Source organism: Schistocerca americana, chromosome 1 (assembly GCF_021461395.2).
Source record: "Schistocerca americana isolate TAMUIC-IGC-003095 chromosome 1, iqSchAmer2.1, whole genome shotgun sequence".
In the NCBI taxonomy this organism is placed as follows: Eukaryota; Metazoa; Arthropoda; class Insecta; order Orthoptera; family Acrididae; genus Schistocerca; species Schistocerca americana.
Genome location: NC_060119.1, coordinates 253878105 through 253893181, shown reverse-complemented (window position 1 = coordinate 253893181; position 15077 = coordinate 253878105). Strand labels below are relative to the sequence as shown.

Here is a 15077-nt window from a genome sequence, read left to right as displayed (position 1 = left end):
GGTGCATAATGGAACTGTGCACTGAGAACATTGATGATGGCCATAATGGTATGACTCAGACAAATGTTATTTTGTCTTCTGAAAGTTAACAACAACATTCCATGAAGTATTTCTTTGTTAATCAAACCACAATACCGTCTCAATCATCGAAAGAAGCTATGGATCTGTAACTCCAGAGCAAATTACATCCACAAAGAAGAGTATAAGCATAGGAGTAGTGGATTTGGGTATCTACTAACAGGAGCTTTATTAAATGCCAGAAAATAAATATAAATAGATGTCAACATTAATTTAGTTAGCTCTCCTATTCTACATCTACATGCACACTCTGCAAACCTCAGTAAAATGCACGACAGAGATTACTTCCTATGTATTATGGGATTTTCCTGCCCTCTTTGTCAATGTAACATGGTAATAGTGACTGCCTAAATAGCTACTGAAATCAATCTACTCTTGTCTTCTACATCTTTATGGGAAAGACGGGTAGAGAGCTGTCTTGTATTCATAGATTCCTCATTTAACACTTTTTCATGAAACTGCATGTAAACTTTCATGAGATAACTTATGTCCATCTTCAAGTATCTGCCAGTTCAGGTGGTGTTTTACCATATATATATGATTCTCTAACATGTGTCAAACAAACTTGTGACCACTTGTGCTGTCTTTCTTTGTGCATGTCCAGCATTCCCCATTAGTTCCATTTAATACAGATCCCATATGCCAGGACATTAATATAGTAAGGGTTGCACAACTGTTTTGTAAGCAACCTTCTTCCCAGATTAATTTCCACAGTATCCTGCTGATGGACTGAAGTTTCGCAGCTTTATTACGCATGACCGAGCCCATGTGATCATTCCATTCCATATCCCCATAGACTGCTACATCCAAGTACTTATACAAGTTGATCAACATCAATTGCAACTCAGTATTGTAGTCCTATCACAAGATTTTTGTTTTTGTTAAGTGAGCAATTTTACATTTTGGAACATAAAAAAAAGTTGCCAGTCTGTGCACCATTTTAAAATATTAACAAAAACTGACAACATCTATGCAGCCTTTTTCTGATAGTACTTCTTGGAAGGTAGCTGCATCACTTGTAAAATATCTGATATTGCAACTGATATCCTCTGCCAGGTCATTAATACAGAAGTGAACAACAACTGTAAATGACACACTATCAAAAATAAACAACTGCATTTTCCCTACCAAAAACTTCTCAAGTGAATCACAAATTTGGTTTGATACCGTATATGATTAGATTTTTGTTAATAATCATTAGTGTGGTACTAAGTCAAACATTTTCCAAAGGTGAAGAAATACTGCATCTACCCGATTGCCATGACCCATGGCTTCCAGTCCGTCATGTGAGAAAATGCAAGTTGAGTTTCGCACGACATTATATTCGCACGACATTATATTTGAGCTTAGAATAAGATTCTAATAAGTATGTACAGGATGTATATGCTGAGAAGAAAAATATTTCTGGTTTTTTCCCAGATTTTCCCATTAAAAACACACTTTTTCCTTGGTGAAAATCCACCTTTCCTGAATGAAAATGCCAGTTTCCCAAGGTGAAAGTACACCTTTTTGTGTTACATAACAATATACTTTCTCTTGGAGCTGTAAAACTTACCAATCCTTTGATTAATACAGGTTTTATATACCAGCATGGAAGTTTCCGGCACTTTAGGATATGAAACCCCGCAAAAAACAAAACATTTTGGAAAGACTCTCGATTCACAGCAACATGTGCACTGCATAAATTGTATTATAAATGTATAAATACAAATTTCACCAGAAACAGCACAGTAGCTTCTGAAGCACTAAAATTGAGACTGCGCTATGCAATGGGCTTTTGCCAGCTGATCATAGCTCGTATCACGTGTTCTTGCCAACCAATGACAGCATATTTCAGAGCATATGACAAATGATTTAAATTAACATACATACAGTATAACTCAAGAAAAGCTAAGATTTCACGTATAATATTAGTCATCCAAAATTTTTTCCTTTTTTTTTTTTTTTTCCTTCCTTAGAACGTAGTCAGGTATGATCTTAACAGCACAGATGAAATTGCAGCAGCTGAATATTTCTGACAACCATAGTCATAAAATTTACTGCTGTGCACTGAACATTTTGTGGATTACCCAGCTCAATACATTTACAGTCAACCACTTTGACTTTTCCATAGCAAAGTTAATTACATGTGAAGTTGCTCAAGAACTCACCTTGCACTTTTTTTGATGGATAATGATACTTTTTGCCATCATTATTGCACAATTTGTAATCTACAAAAGAACTAAAATAAATATGAAAAACTAACTCAAAATTCGCTCTTTTTTAGTGTGTTATCCTTTAATACATGTCAAAAACAAATTTGACAGTATAATTTTAAATAATCGCATAAATGACTGGGCCCAAAATTTTTCTAAGTGGCTGGTCCTCAAACTGTTAAGTTGGAATGAGAGTCAAACTCTCCGCAATTTAAGAAATTCATTGCCCATTCTCACACTAACACAATTCATCTAATGTAAAACGAAATTTATTTTAAAGTAATATTTGACAAACCACCATTCGCAATACTTTTCCACAACCTGTACGAAATGTAAACAGTTGTGACATCATGTTCATCAACAGCAGTTTGTTGTTACGAAGTACAGCATACTCTTCATCCTAAAGCCTTTGACACATTTTGCTGTTGGTGAATGCTTGTGTGTGAACAACATTTTGTTGTTGTGAATGCCGCATTTTCTTTGCAGCCAAAGTTTTATTTTGGTCTCATACTCTTGTTTATATTTTATTCTGCAGTAGTGGGCTGAAGTAAAATACTTTGTTAGAATATAAATTCTTACCAGTCAAAATCACAAAAGTTTAACTGAAAACTACAAGGGGTGTTCCAAAAGAAATGAGCCGGAATCTGGAATGTGCAAACCAGTGACAGGAAGGTAATATCGTGGCTTGTGTAATGAGGTATGGTTCCAACCACAGCATGGAAGTTCACAGCCTGTCACTAGAGGGCACGCGTGCATGTCACGTGACTATACAGAGCTAGCAGCACCATGCATCAATCGTCCAACACTGCCAGTCGCATTGCAAACAGTGGCATGGAGGCATCAACAGAAGAGCACAGAGGTGGTGTTCATTTTCTGACAGCGGAAGGAGTAAGAGTAACAGACATTCATTCATCAAAGAATGTCACAAGTGTACGGCAAGAACTGCATGTCCCTTGCAAGGGTCAAGGCATGGCACAAGCACTTCATGGAAGGACGGATGTCGTTAGCTGATGATGCACGGTCTGGAGCACCACATCGCATTACCGACAACATCTTCCAGCTGGTGGATGCACTCATTGCCCATGACCGCCGAGTGACAGTGAAGGCCATAGCCGCCATGGTTGGATTCAGCATTGGAAATGTTCACACCATCATGAAGGAATGACTGCACATGGGCAAAGTGTGCACCCAATGGGTGCCCCACAGTCTTCAACCATACCAGAAAGAATGTCGAATGGTCCACTGTCTTGCTCATCTGCAGCGCTATGCCTGGGAAGAAAATGTGTTCATAGCACGAGTGGTGGCTGGAGAGGAGTCATCACTTCGAACCAGAATCAAATTGACAAAGTCTCCAGTGGAAGCATCCAGGGTCACCACCACCAAAAAAAGCCAAGGCCAACCGCACGAGTGCAGGAAAGGTTATGCTGACGATCTTCTTTGAACAAGATGACCCCCTTTGATTCACTTCCTACAGCATGGGACAAAAGTGAATGCCCAGCTTAAATCACAAACCTTTACCACCCTTCGCCAAGTGATCAAATCAAAACGACCAGGTAATTCTGCTCCATTACAATGCAAAGCCTAATACTGCCAACACAGTCACGGCACTCTAGCAGAAATTCAAAAAGGTGGTTGTCGGCCATCCTGCACACAGTCCGGAGCTCTCCCCCTGTGATTACGCCATTTTTGGTCCCTTTAAAAAGGCTCTGAGGGGCAAACGATTCACCTCGGATAACGACGTCCAGCTGTACGAGCAGAACAGGTTAACATTGCAGCCCCGGGAATTTTATGAGACAGCCATTCACCGCCTTGTGTCACAGTGGGACAAGTGTCTCAACAGCCAGGGTCAATACTTCTAACATAGAGGAACTGGTTTCTGTAATTACACCTCTGGCTCATTTCTTTTTGAATACCCCTTATAGAAAAAATGAAATTCCTGGAGTTCTAAACAATTTCTAGGTTTTTCCTGGATGAAAAAATTCCCATGTTTCTCCCGGATGTCCTGGTTGTCCTAGGGAATATGCACCTTGTATATATTGGCATATATCAATGACATTAGATATATGGGCATAACCCTTGCTTTCTTCCAATTAATGACAGTTTTTTGTCCAAGCATTCTATGCTACATTATGGTTAAATAAAAGGCTGACTCAGTTACATATTTTGTACAGAATCTGATACTGATTTCATCAGAACCTGGGGCCTTCTTTAATTTTATCAATTTCAGCTGTCCTCAGTGCCACTGCTGGTAATATCTATAGCACTCACCTTAGAGGTGGTGGCAAAATGAAAGTACACCTGGATCCTCATTTGTAAACTGGCATTTGAAAATAGAGATCAGCAATTATGCTTTTTCGTGTATCTTGTGTGTGTCACTTGCTGGTCACCAACAAACCCTTTCAAAGCAGACAACAATCAGAGTAATTGATAGCTGCTTACAGACAGCAGCTAACTCATCCCATACCACAGAACAGCATTCACAGTGAAGCCGCACTCTTGCTGGTGCAATATTTTGCTGTACAGGAAACAAGTAACTTTTTACCTACCCCAGATGACTTTATTTTAAGTTCTGTATCTGTTTTGCTCTACAGCTTAAAAGTTCCCTTTATGAACCAACAAACCAAAGTGATTAACAACAAAGAAAGTGATTTTGTGAGGAGGAGGAGGAAGGGGGGGGGGGGGGGGGGGGGGAGAAGGGTCTTTACCACTGGTTGGAGTTTCATGATTACTGCATGTACTTGATCTTAATGGTGGTGTAAATTATGCTTAAATTAAGTTGCTTATTCTTAAAGGTCACTGAAAATGAAGGGACAGGAGGCACCTCATGATGTTCAGCAATTTGGATTGAACTTTCAGTAGTGTTAATTCACAAAAATATAACAACAAGAACAACAACAACAACAACAATAATAATAATAAATGAATGGATGAATAAATAAGTAAATGAATTTATGATTGCATGATACTTTAGTTCATCTATGATTTCAAAAATCTGCGTAAACAAAAATATTCTGCAAATGAAGTTGACATTTCACTAGTGTTATTTTTCAACATGTATAAACATAATAGAAACAAAACTTCATTGAGATCAATGTCATATTTGTGACAGACTGAAAATTCTGTGTTTTTTTGTATGAGTCAGCTATGAGCTTTCAAATGAAATCTTTCGGTCTCTTGCCAGAATTATTTAGGAAAGCTATTTGATAGTATACTCAGTACAGTCACAAAAATTTGAACTACAGCCCTAGCAAACATATCTCAGAAATTTTATCAGTACAAATTTTTAACACTTCAGTTTACTTTTTCATTTATATGGACACCTTACTTGGTTTTTGTAAGGTCCAGATTGCAATGGCATCCCTTGCAAAAACATGTGGTAAATCATGTTTACTCATCATAACTAAAAGATTCCATTAACGTGCGATAAGATGATGATAAGAAATATAAATTTAACTAACAATACTCTAAAACAAAAAAAAAAAAAAAAAAAGAGATCTGCTTCCACATAAACTCAGCCAATGGAAACACAGAACGAAACATTATCTCTAACTGCATTGGTGCCTCATTAATGCTACCCCATTTGCTATTCACACAGTATAAGATAATCAATGAATTAATTTTACAAAAGCAAAGAACTGACCTCCTCCTTCATACCCACAGCATATTTTTTTGCCACAAAATAATTTTTCTGTAAGAGTGCCAAATCAGTTACAGTCATTCTACAAACAACTTCAGTGGTTTTCAACCAGGAAAGATCATCAGTGGCACTGTCTGATGACAATCTATCAGCTGTTTGTTTTAAGAAGTAACACCTGGAAATAAAAGCACATGTACAGTTAACATTAATGGTGAAACTTTCTGGCAGATTAAAACTGTGTGCCAGACTGAGACTCGAACCCAGGACCTTTGCCTTTCGCAGGCAAGTAGTCTGCCAACTGAGCTACCCAAGCATGACTCACGTCCCATCCTCACAGCTTTAATGCCAGCAGCACCTCGTCTCCTACCTTCCAAATTTCACAGAAGCTCTCCTGCGAACCTTGCAGAACTAGCACTCCTGGAAGAAAGGATATTGTGGAGACATGGTTGAGCCACAGCCTGTGGGATGTTTCTAGAATGAAATTTTCACTCTACAGTGGAGTGTGCGCTGATATGAAACTTTCTGGCAGATTAAAACTGTGTGCCGGACAGAGACTTGAACTCGGGACCTTTAACTTTCACGGGCAAGTGTTCTGCCAACTGAGCTACCCAAGCATGACTCACGCCCTGTCCTCACAGCTTTAATTCCACCAGTACCTTGTTTCCTACCTTCCAAACTTCACAGAAGCACACTCCACTGTAGAGTGAGAGTTTCATTCTAGAAACATTCCCCAGGCTGTGGTTAAGCCATGTCTCCAAAATATCCTTTCTTTCAGGAGTGCTAGTTCTGCAAGGTTCGCAGGAGAGCTTCTGTGAAGTTTGGAAGGTAGGAGAGGAGGTACTGGCGGAATTAAAGCTGTGAGGATGGGGTGTGAGTTGTGCTTGGGTAGCTCAGTTGGCAGAGTACTTGCCTGCGAAAGGCAAAGGTCTCGAGTTCGAGTCTCGGTCCGGCACACAGTTTTAATCTGCCAGGAAGTTTCATATCAGCGCACATTCTGCTGTAGAGTGAAAATTTCATTCTAGAAACATTAATGGTGTGTCTTACAATGAAAGTCATACACAGAAATGAAATAAAAGTGAAAAATCTTAAAAAATGTGGCAGGAAACACTTGTTTCATAATTTTATAAGCAAAACACAGTCCTGATTTTATAGATATTGCTGTAACAGGTTTTGACTAAATCAGGCCATGTTCAGATCTGAAATATGGATAGGATGATAGTTATCACAGGAATCCTCTGTTTTATACCAACATGGTGATACCAATCACCTCCTCCACATTTTAGATCTTAATACTGCTGATTTGGCTAAAACCAGTCATAGGAATAAAAATAAATGGTCTAGACTGTGCTTTATTCATAAGAATTGTCGTCAATCAATACTTGAGACTTTTTGAGATTGTATATAACAATACATGAAAATAAACAAGTTAGGAGTACAGATAATATGAAAATAATACAGTTTAAAAAATTCATGGGTTGAATGAAAAATAAAAGTGAGAAAAGGTAACCACTTATCTGCAGCTGCATAGCAACACTCAACAGTACAGAGAAGTATTGACTTTCAAACTATTGCTCTTTCTCCAACTTAAGGATACAAAATCACATACACATCCACATAGACATCCAAACACAATCTACCCAAATTGATTTTGGTCTTTGTCTAGACCAGTAGCTCGAAAATTTACACCTTCATTTATTTATTTTTGGCCTATGCGACCTAATACTATGCAGTGAGTTCAGATGTCGGGAAATGGTTAAGATATTTGTGCCTATCAGTAATATCATTTTTATGTCTTAAATTTTTGTTTTTAATGGCAGTAAATAGAAAATAATAAATCTGCAATTACCTGTACAAAACTTTCCGTTCCCAGTCTTCAAGTGAACTTGTTGCACTTGGTAAATCTGTAGCCCATGGCTTCATGAACTGTTCCAGTTTTGTGAGATCAGCTTCAAGATTGGAGATGTTTGCAATGTCCAGATAGAGCTAAAAAGTACATTCAATTTTATGACAAAAAGAGAGATTCTAAGAGTGAGGTGGGGGATGGAGGGTGCAACAGTTGATGAACGGAGACGGGGTGAGATAGTGATGAATTTGGGGGGGAGGGGGGGGGGCAGATAATTGATGAATTAGAGGAGGGGGAGGGCACAACTGATGAAACAATGGGAGGGAGGGGACAAATTGATGGTAAAAGAGAATAAGGAAGGGGGAGGAGTGGAAGATTGGTGGTTAATATCTCATCAACAATGAGATCATTACAGACAGAGCACAAGCTTGTATTAGGGTAGTAGTGAAGGATAGAGAAGGATAGCAGCCGTGAGCTTTCGAAGGGACCATCTCGGCATTTGCCTTAAGCATTAGGGAAATCTTGGAAAACATAAATCAGGATGGCTGGACATGGGTTTGAACAGTCATCCTCCCAAATGCTCATCCAGTGTGCTAATCACTGTGCTATCCCACTCATCGGAAGGAAGGAGCAAAAGGTGACAGTGAAACTAACAGAGGAGAAGAAAACAGAGCAAATAGGCAGTTCAAGTGAGTCTAGTAATGAGCAAACTGTCATTTTAAAATCACCACAAACTGCTCTTTATTTCTCTACTGAAAATATTTGTTAACAGTGTGGAGACAGGATGTGACTGTACTTTCCATACAAAATTAAAAACATATGCACAAGTCAAACTTCCTTTAATCCAAATTCATGGAATTATGGAGTAATTTACTCACAGCTTTGTTCCCATCCACCTGACAGTGAAAAGTATTAACCTCTCTAGTGAGAACAAACTGCTTCTGTATGTATCATCAAGTCAATGCAATTCTCACACCATCATTTTCCAGCATGTAATGAAACAAGTGAAGATTCAAATAGATTCTCTCAAGGTACGTACCATTATCTCTGTTATTCTCTGCAGATCCATCAGTCTTTTGCTTCTGATGGCATATGATGCAGGACCTATTTCTGCCCATTGTTGCAGAAAGAGTGAAAGGTACTGTTCTGCATGTATGCGAGCATTAATAAATTTGTTGTTTGTAATGTCTAATATTGAGAGCTCCTCACTCATGGATTGCTGCAACAGTAATTACAATCAATTTATTTCCTCCATTTACATTCTGTAATGTATACCATAAAAGAACTAATTAAATAAGTACAGATAAGAAACTTTTAGTAATACTCTTGATCAACACAGGGGTTCTACGGTATTTGCACAGTAGTATTTTTTTTTTTTTTTTTTTTGTCTGATCCTACCAGTGGTATTATTGATGAATTTCTTACAACTGACTTTCCATATTGCTACATGGTGCAGCTGGCACAATTTAACAGGTATTAATATACTTTGCAAAAACTAAATTGTGATGTTTTAATTGTTTTAGTAAGTGTAAGCATTAACTGAAACATAATGAGTTTCTTTTAACTAGTAGTGAAAACTACTACCTTCTGTCATACTTCTCAAAACCTTCTGAACATACTGTGAGACTGCTAAATGCCTGAGGCAACCAGTGCCCCCACCCCCTTTTTTATATCTTCTCATAATTTACTGCTTGTTGGCTAAAATGTTTGAGACAGTTATTGAACCAATTGGTGAAATAATAACTACAACGCACTGTTGTATAGTGATCCTACTAAATACTTTTCCAATCACCTTCCATGTCCTATAATCTTCTATATCTCACAGTCCTCCTCATTTCACAACTTCATACGAGTTGTGCACACTATTGACTGAATACCAACACAAATTAAGTATTACTATCCTGCTTTACCAACTCACGAAACAGAATTTTGTTTCAGTACATGGAGACACCAATTTGCATTAAAACGATAAAGGAAGAAATAATTTTGGGAAGTTTCAATAAGAAATACTATGACTGCTGGAACACAAGGCTGGTCACAAATCTTACTTCATTCTCTAAATTTTGAAGTTATCGTTACTATCAACTCCACAGTTTGCCATAAACACTACAAATTTGTCCTTGGTGTGGGTGGAGTGGGGAAAAGGGTTGTGGGGAAGGGCCAGGCCTAAGAATATTGACCAGCCACTTTCCAAAAACTTAAGGTTGCTCTACTGTATAAAAAGTGCAGCATTTTTGACACTGACAACAGTATAGAAAACCTACAAACAGAAACAGGTATTCAGATGCTACTTCGCACCCCCACCACCACCACCACAGAAGCAAGTAGTGCTCAACATTCTGTTTTCAAATGCCTTCCATATCAGTGACAATAACGGTTTGGAATCTGAGTCCAATTTCTCAACACTTTGTGTGCAGCTGACATAACCTTAAGGCGTTTGCAGGAAATGAGAATGTTTGGAAGAGGTAATACTACATTATGGCAGTTACAATGATTTTTCACAATGTGGAATGTGCTTCCAGAAATGATTGCCAAGTCTGAAGACTTCCAAGTTTCTACTGTAACCGCTAGATTGTTATATTGGTATCAATGAAAAAAAATTGGTTTTAGGTGACGTTTGAGTTCTCTCAGTGTCATGTGTGCTGTATAGATTTTGTGTTCCAAATGTGCAGAAACATTTGGACCAAATAATTTACAGTCCTTGACGAGTCTACAGATGATGACAGTGAAGTATTTATCAATGATTTGGATTACATGACATATGAAAATATGTCGTATTTTTAGACTTTTTGGAAGATGAGTTGCCACCCATGTTTATCTTATACATCAGGAAATGTATCCTAGTATATGAGGCCAGTGAATGTAACATTGGACTGTGTATCTCTCCATGTTTCAATGTGACTCAAACTGTACTCTACTATGAATGTTAAATTTTGCTTTTACCTTGTATTTTGCATGATTCTTCAGATGCAAATGGACTGTAAAAGAAGTTCAAACAGAAAAAAAAAAAAAATCACATTTTCACTTATGTATAATTTCTTTCTCTGATGATTACTGCTTTGAAGTCAGGTTTAACACTAATAATATCAAAATATTTGTATTTAAAGTAGAAAGTCCAAGTACCCTAAAAATGTTTTGCAATTCCAACTACATACTTGTGCACATGAGCTATAACTTCCAAAATAATCATATTTTAGCCAGTCCATAGGTAATGGTAGCTATCAATGAGACAAGCACCATAAATGTTAAAGAAGACACTGAAGGCAAATAGCTATGGTGGTTTGTCAATAGACAGGGCTTTCATTATAATTAATTATGCTAGTAAGAGAAACAATTCTCATTCTGTTAGATTACCATTCATTTCTAGAGTTACTGACAACCTCAGGCTAACACCTGTTCTTATCTCAAGAATTCAGGGAACAACCTTGGATTTCACACTCTACAATTTGCAACTTCAAATCACAAAATAGAATGTTTGCATAACGTATACACTACCCCAGATGGTAACTCTGAGGAGGGATCTGCCTTTACATTTTGTACTGCAATGGGACCTAGGATTCTATGGAGCCTCAGCATCTGAGGTGTAGAACACACGGAATATACTGAAATGACTTCTAAGTTTAAATTCAAGAAGTAGTGCTACTTTGTAACATTAAATATAATCCTCTCCTAAATTTTGGAGAACAAATGGAACTGGATTTTTTTCTGCAGAAGAACCACATACAAATTTTAGCAGTGCAGGAAATGAGTCGAGAATGTAGCTGATACTTAACACTGTAGAATTACAGAAAAATAGGCTGGCCAAGAAGAAACAGAAGACCTAGTAGAATGATGAGAGAAAAGAAGCACTAGAATAAAGAGCTCAAACACTGGAGAAAATGGATATGTTCAGAAAAAAGAACACCTAGAACGATTCAGACAACTAAGAAAAAAAAAAAAACATAAACAAATGATACAGGTAATAAAGAGAGCCTTCAAAAAATCTCAACTTATTGACACACAAGAAAATTCCACCAAAATCAGTAACTATAATTTTTACTGATACTTTTAAACATGTAGTCACAGGGTATAAAGCATCAAGCATTTATTACATTTATTGAATGTGGAGAGGGAAAGAAAGGAAACAAAAGGGTATGGAACACTGCTGTCAGCTGCACTGGGACACTATGCAGAATCGGCAGCGACGAATGAAATTTTGTACTGGACCAGGATTCAAACCCGGGATCCCCTGCTTACTAGGCAGGTGCAGTAACCACTGCGCCATCTGGTATACAGTGTTATAGCAACTGCACAGACTATCTCGGCTCACCTCACGGCCAATCCACACTCCCATCGAGCGCCACCTATCTGCAGCCCCTGACCATTTCCTCCATATTCACTCTTCCGAGATTCCCACAGGGGGTCGGACATATTCGTGCATCCACACTGAAAAGGTGGACTCATTGCCCAGCTAGGCTTATCAAATTGCATGTTCTTTCAGACATATTTGGAAGAACAGACACCACACATTCATTCATATAATTTCATCAGGTATTTGTTTGAAAGATGAAAATGACAAAAAAGGTTTAAATAAAAAAAGATAATTGTGAAATTTTAGCAAAACTTTCTGATGGCTTCTTAAACTGTGTTGTTCTAATAGTTAAATTAGAATCTGCAGCAATTTGGAAAACAGGAAAGAAGAGTGAAAAATAGTATTAAGAAAGGGAACAAAGCAAATGTCAGCAATTATAGAGGAGTATTTCTTCTGCCGGTGGTGTCAAAAATTTTATCAAAAAAGGTTTGAATAAAAAAAAAAAAAGATAATTGTGAAATGGAAAACAGGAAAGATTCCAGAAGAGTGAAAAACAGTATTAAAAAAAGGAACAAAGGAAATGTCAGCAATTACAGAGGAGTTTGCTTCTGCCAGTGGTGTCAAAAATTTTATCAAAAATTCTCCTAGACAAATTTGAAGAAACTTTGGACAAACAGCTGTTAGAACATCTTTGTGGTTTTTGACGGTAAAGATCCTGTACACAACAGATTTTTAAATTGAAATCAGTAGTTCACCACAAACTGTTAAACAGTAATATTATTAGGGAATCTGGGGTTCAAGCAAAATTTGCAAATATAATTTATGAAATGGATATCTAAAGTCAAACAATGGGGAGCCCAGGGTGGAATATCAACAATATTATGAAAGGACATATTGCTACACTCCGTTAAGATGATGCAATGAAAAGACTGTTATATAATAGTATTCAGTCAAAGCCTCTTCACAAAAGAGAAGTGTACAGACACTCACACAAGCAAGCATACCTCACACACACACAACCAGTACCTCTGGACACTCTGGCCACACTGCAACAGAAACACATTGAATGGGAGTGAGGTGGGGAAGGGGGAAGGATAGCGTGGTCTAGGTGGCGGAATAGGAATTGGCACTGCCTGGTGGAACATGTAAGGACTGGAAGTGGCATGACAGGACTGACAGATGTAGTGACAGGAGGCTTTGGGGCAGGGAGAGGGGGTGGGGAATAGGGAATGGAAAGGAGAGGAGCAGAGAAGGAGAAAAGATCAATGGATGCGCTGAAAGAGAGCAGCGCACAATGAGGGCGAGAGGAAGTAAATTGTGATGAGGTGACATGACAGAGTGGGCAGAAAGGGTCGAGTGGCAGGTGTGAGGACATTAGGTTACCATAGACTGAGGTTGGGATCACTTTAGGAGCAGAGAATGTGTTATAAGGATAACAGTCATCAGTACAATTCAGTAAATCTGGGCATGGAGTGAACGATGCAGGTGGCCTGGGTTGTGAAGCAACCATTGAATTCAACTACGTTACGCACAGTGTCATGTGCCACAGGGTTGTCCACTTTGATCTTGGTCACAGTTTGGCAATTGGCATTCATCCTTGTGGACAGCTGGTTTATAGTTATACTAATAAAAAGAGTTGTACAATGGCTGCAGCAGAGCTGGTATATAGCATGGTTGCTTTCACAAGTGGCCTGGCCTCTGATGGAATAGGAAAGTCGACGACACGACTGCAATAGGTGGTGCTGAGTGGGTGGTCTAAGCAGGCCTTGCATCTGGGTCTTCCACAGGCATATGATCCCTACGCCAAGTGTTTCGGATTGGTAGTGTCATAGGGATGAACGAGGATGTTGTGGAAGTTGGGCTGGTGACGGAACACCGCTTTAGGAGTGGTGGGAAGGATCTTTGATATCCCTCATTTCAGAGCATTATGATAGATAATCAAATCCCTGACAGAGATGTGGTTCAGTTGCTCCAGTCAGGAGTGGTATTGGGTGATGAAGGGGGAACTCCTTTGTAGCTGGTTCTTGGGGATGGTGGGATGACTGGGAGGTGTCTGGGGATGTGGCATGGGAAATTTGTTTGCAGAAAAGGTCTGGGGGATAGTGTCTGTTCGTGAAGGCCTTTGTGAGACCCTCAGCATAACGGGTCTCACAACAGCCTTCACAGACAGACACTATCCCCCAGTCCTAGTCTGCCTACAGATTTACCATGCCATATCCCCAACATCCACAACCGCCCCACAGAAATGCAAATACGATCATTCCTTTTAATTTGCATAACAATAATTTAATTCATAATTAAGGTGTATAATGGAAGTTCTGGAAATGTGCTCTCTCTCTCTCTCTCTCTCTCTCTCTCTCTCTCTCTCTCTCTCTCTCTCTGCCCCTCCCTTCCTTCCTCTATTTGGATTACCGTATTTACTCGAATCTAAGCCGCACTTTTTTCCGGTTTTTGTAGTCCAAAAAACCACCTGCGGCTTAGAACCGAGTGCAAAGCAAGTGGAAGTTCTGAAAAATGTTGGTAGGTGCCGCCACAACTAACTTCTGCCGTCGAATATATGTAGCGCTACACAGGCATCCTTTGTAGGCACAAAGATAAATACTGGCGCCAAAACCTCTGCGTCAGTAAATAAAATTAAAAAAAAAAAAATTGGAAGATGAGCTTTTTTTCTCCGCCCGAGTTTTGACCACTGCATTTTCATTTTCAAACATTATCGAACGAAGTAAATACAAATTCTGTATTGTTCATCTTCGAATTTCAATGTACTACGAAAATCCGACTGGTAATACTGGGATTTTTGTCAATATGGCCAACTCTACGGTCTGAATTTTTTCCTACCTGTGAGAAGAGATGGTCGCTAATAGGAACCTGATGAAATGTGAATCACATGCAGTATTCTCTTCACCATAAGAATAATACGAATATAAACATTTTGCCATGTATTCTTTCGTGTTTGCTTCTATCTCATTTAAATCCTGTCTGCCAAATAAACTACGAAACTAGAGTGAGACAACAGCAAACGCGGAAGAATAT

At 38.6% G+C, this 15077-nt stretch overlaps 1 protein-coding gene across 1 annotated transcript in view; it reads right to left on the bottom strand.

Annotated features, from left to right (window-relative positions):
• Positions 1 to 15077, bottom strand: part of LOC124623192 (DNA-dependent protein kinase catalytic subunit-like) — a 565210-nt gene that overhangs the window by 119927 nt on the left and 430206 nt on the right. Inside the window, exons 39-41 of the mRNA XM_047149022.1 lie at positions 8793 to 8972; positions 7757 to 7893; positions 5914 to 6085 (exon numbers count right to left, since the gene is read on the bottom strand). Of these exons, the coding sequence (XP_047004978.1) occupies positions 5914 to 6085; positions 7757 to 7893; positions 8793 to 8972 (489 nt within the window). The remainder of the gene's footprint in view (positions 1 to 5913; positions 6086 to 7756; positions 7894 to 8792; positions 8973 to 15077) is intronic.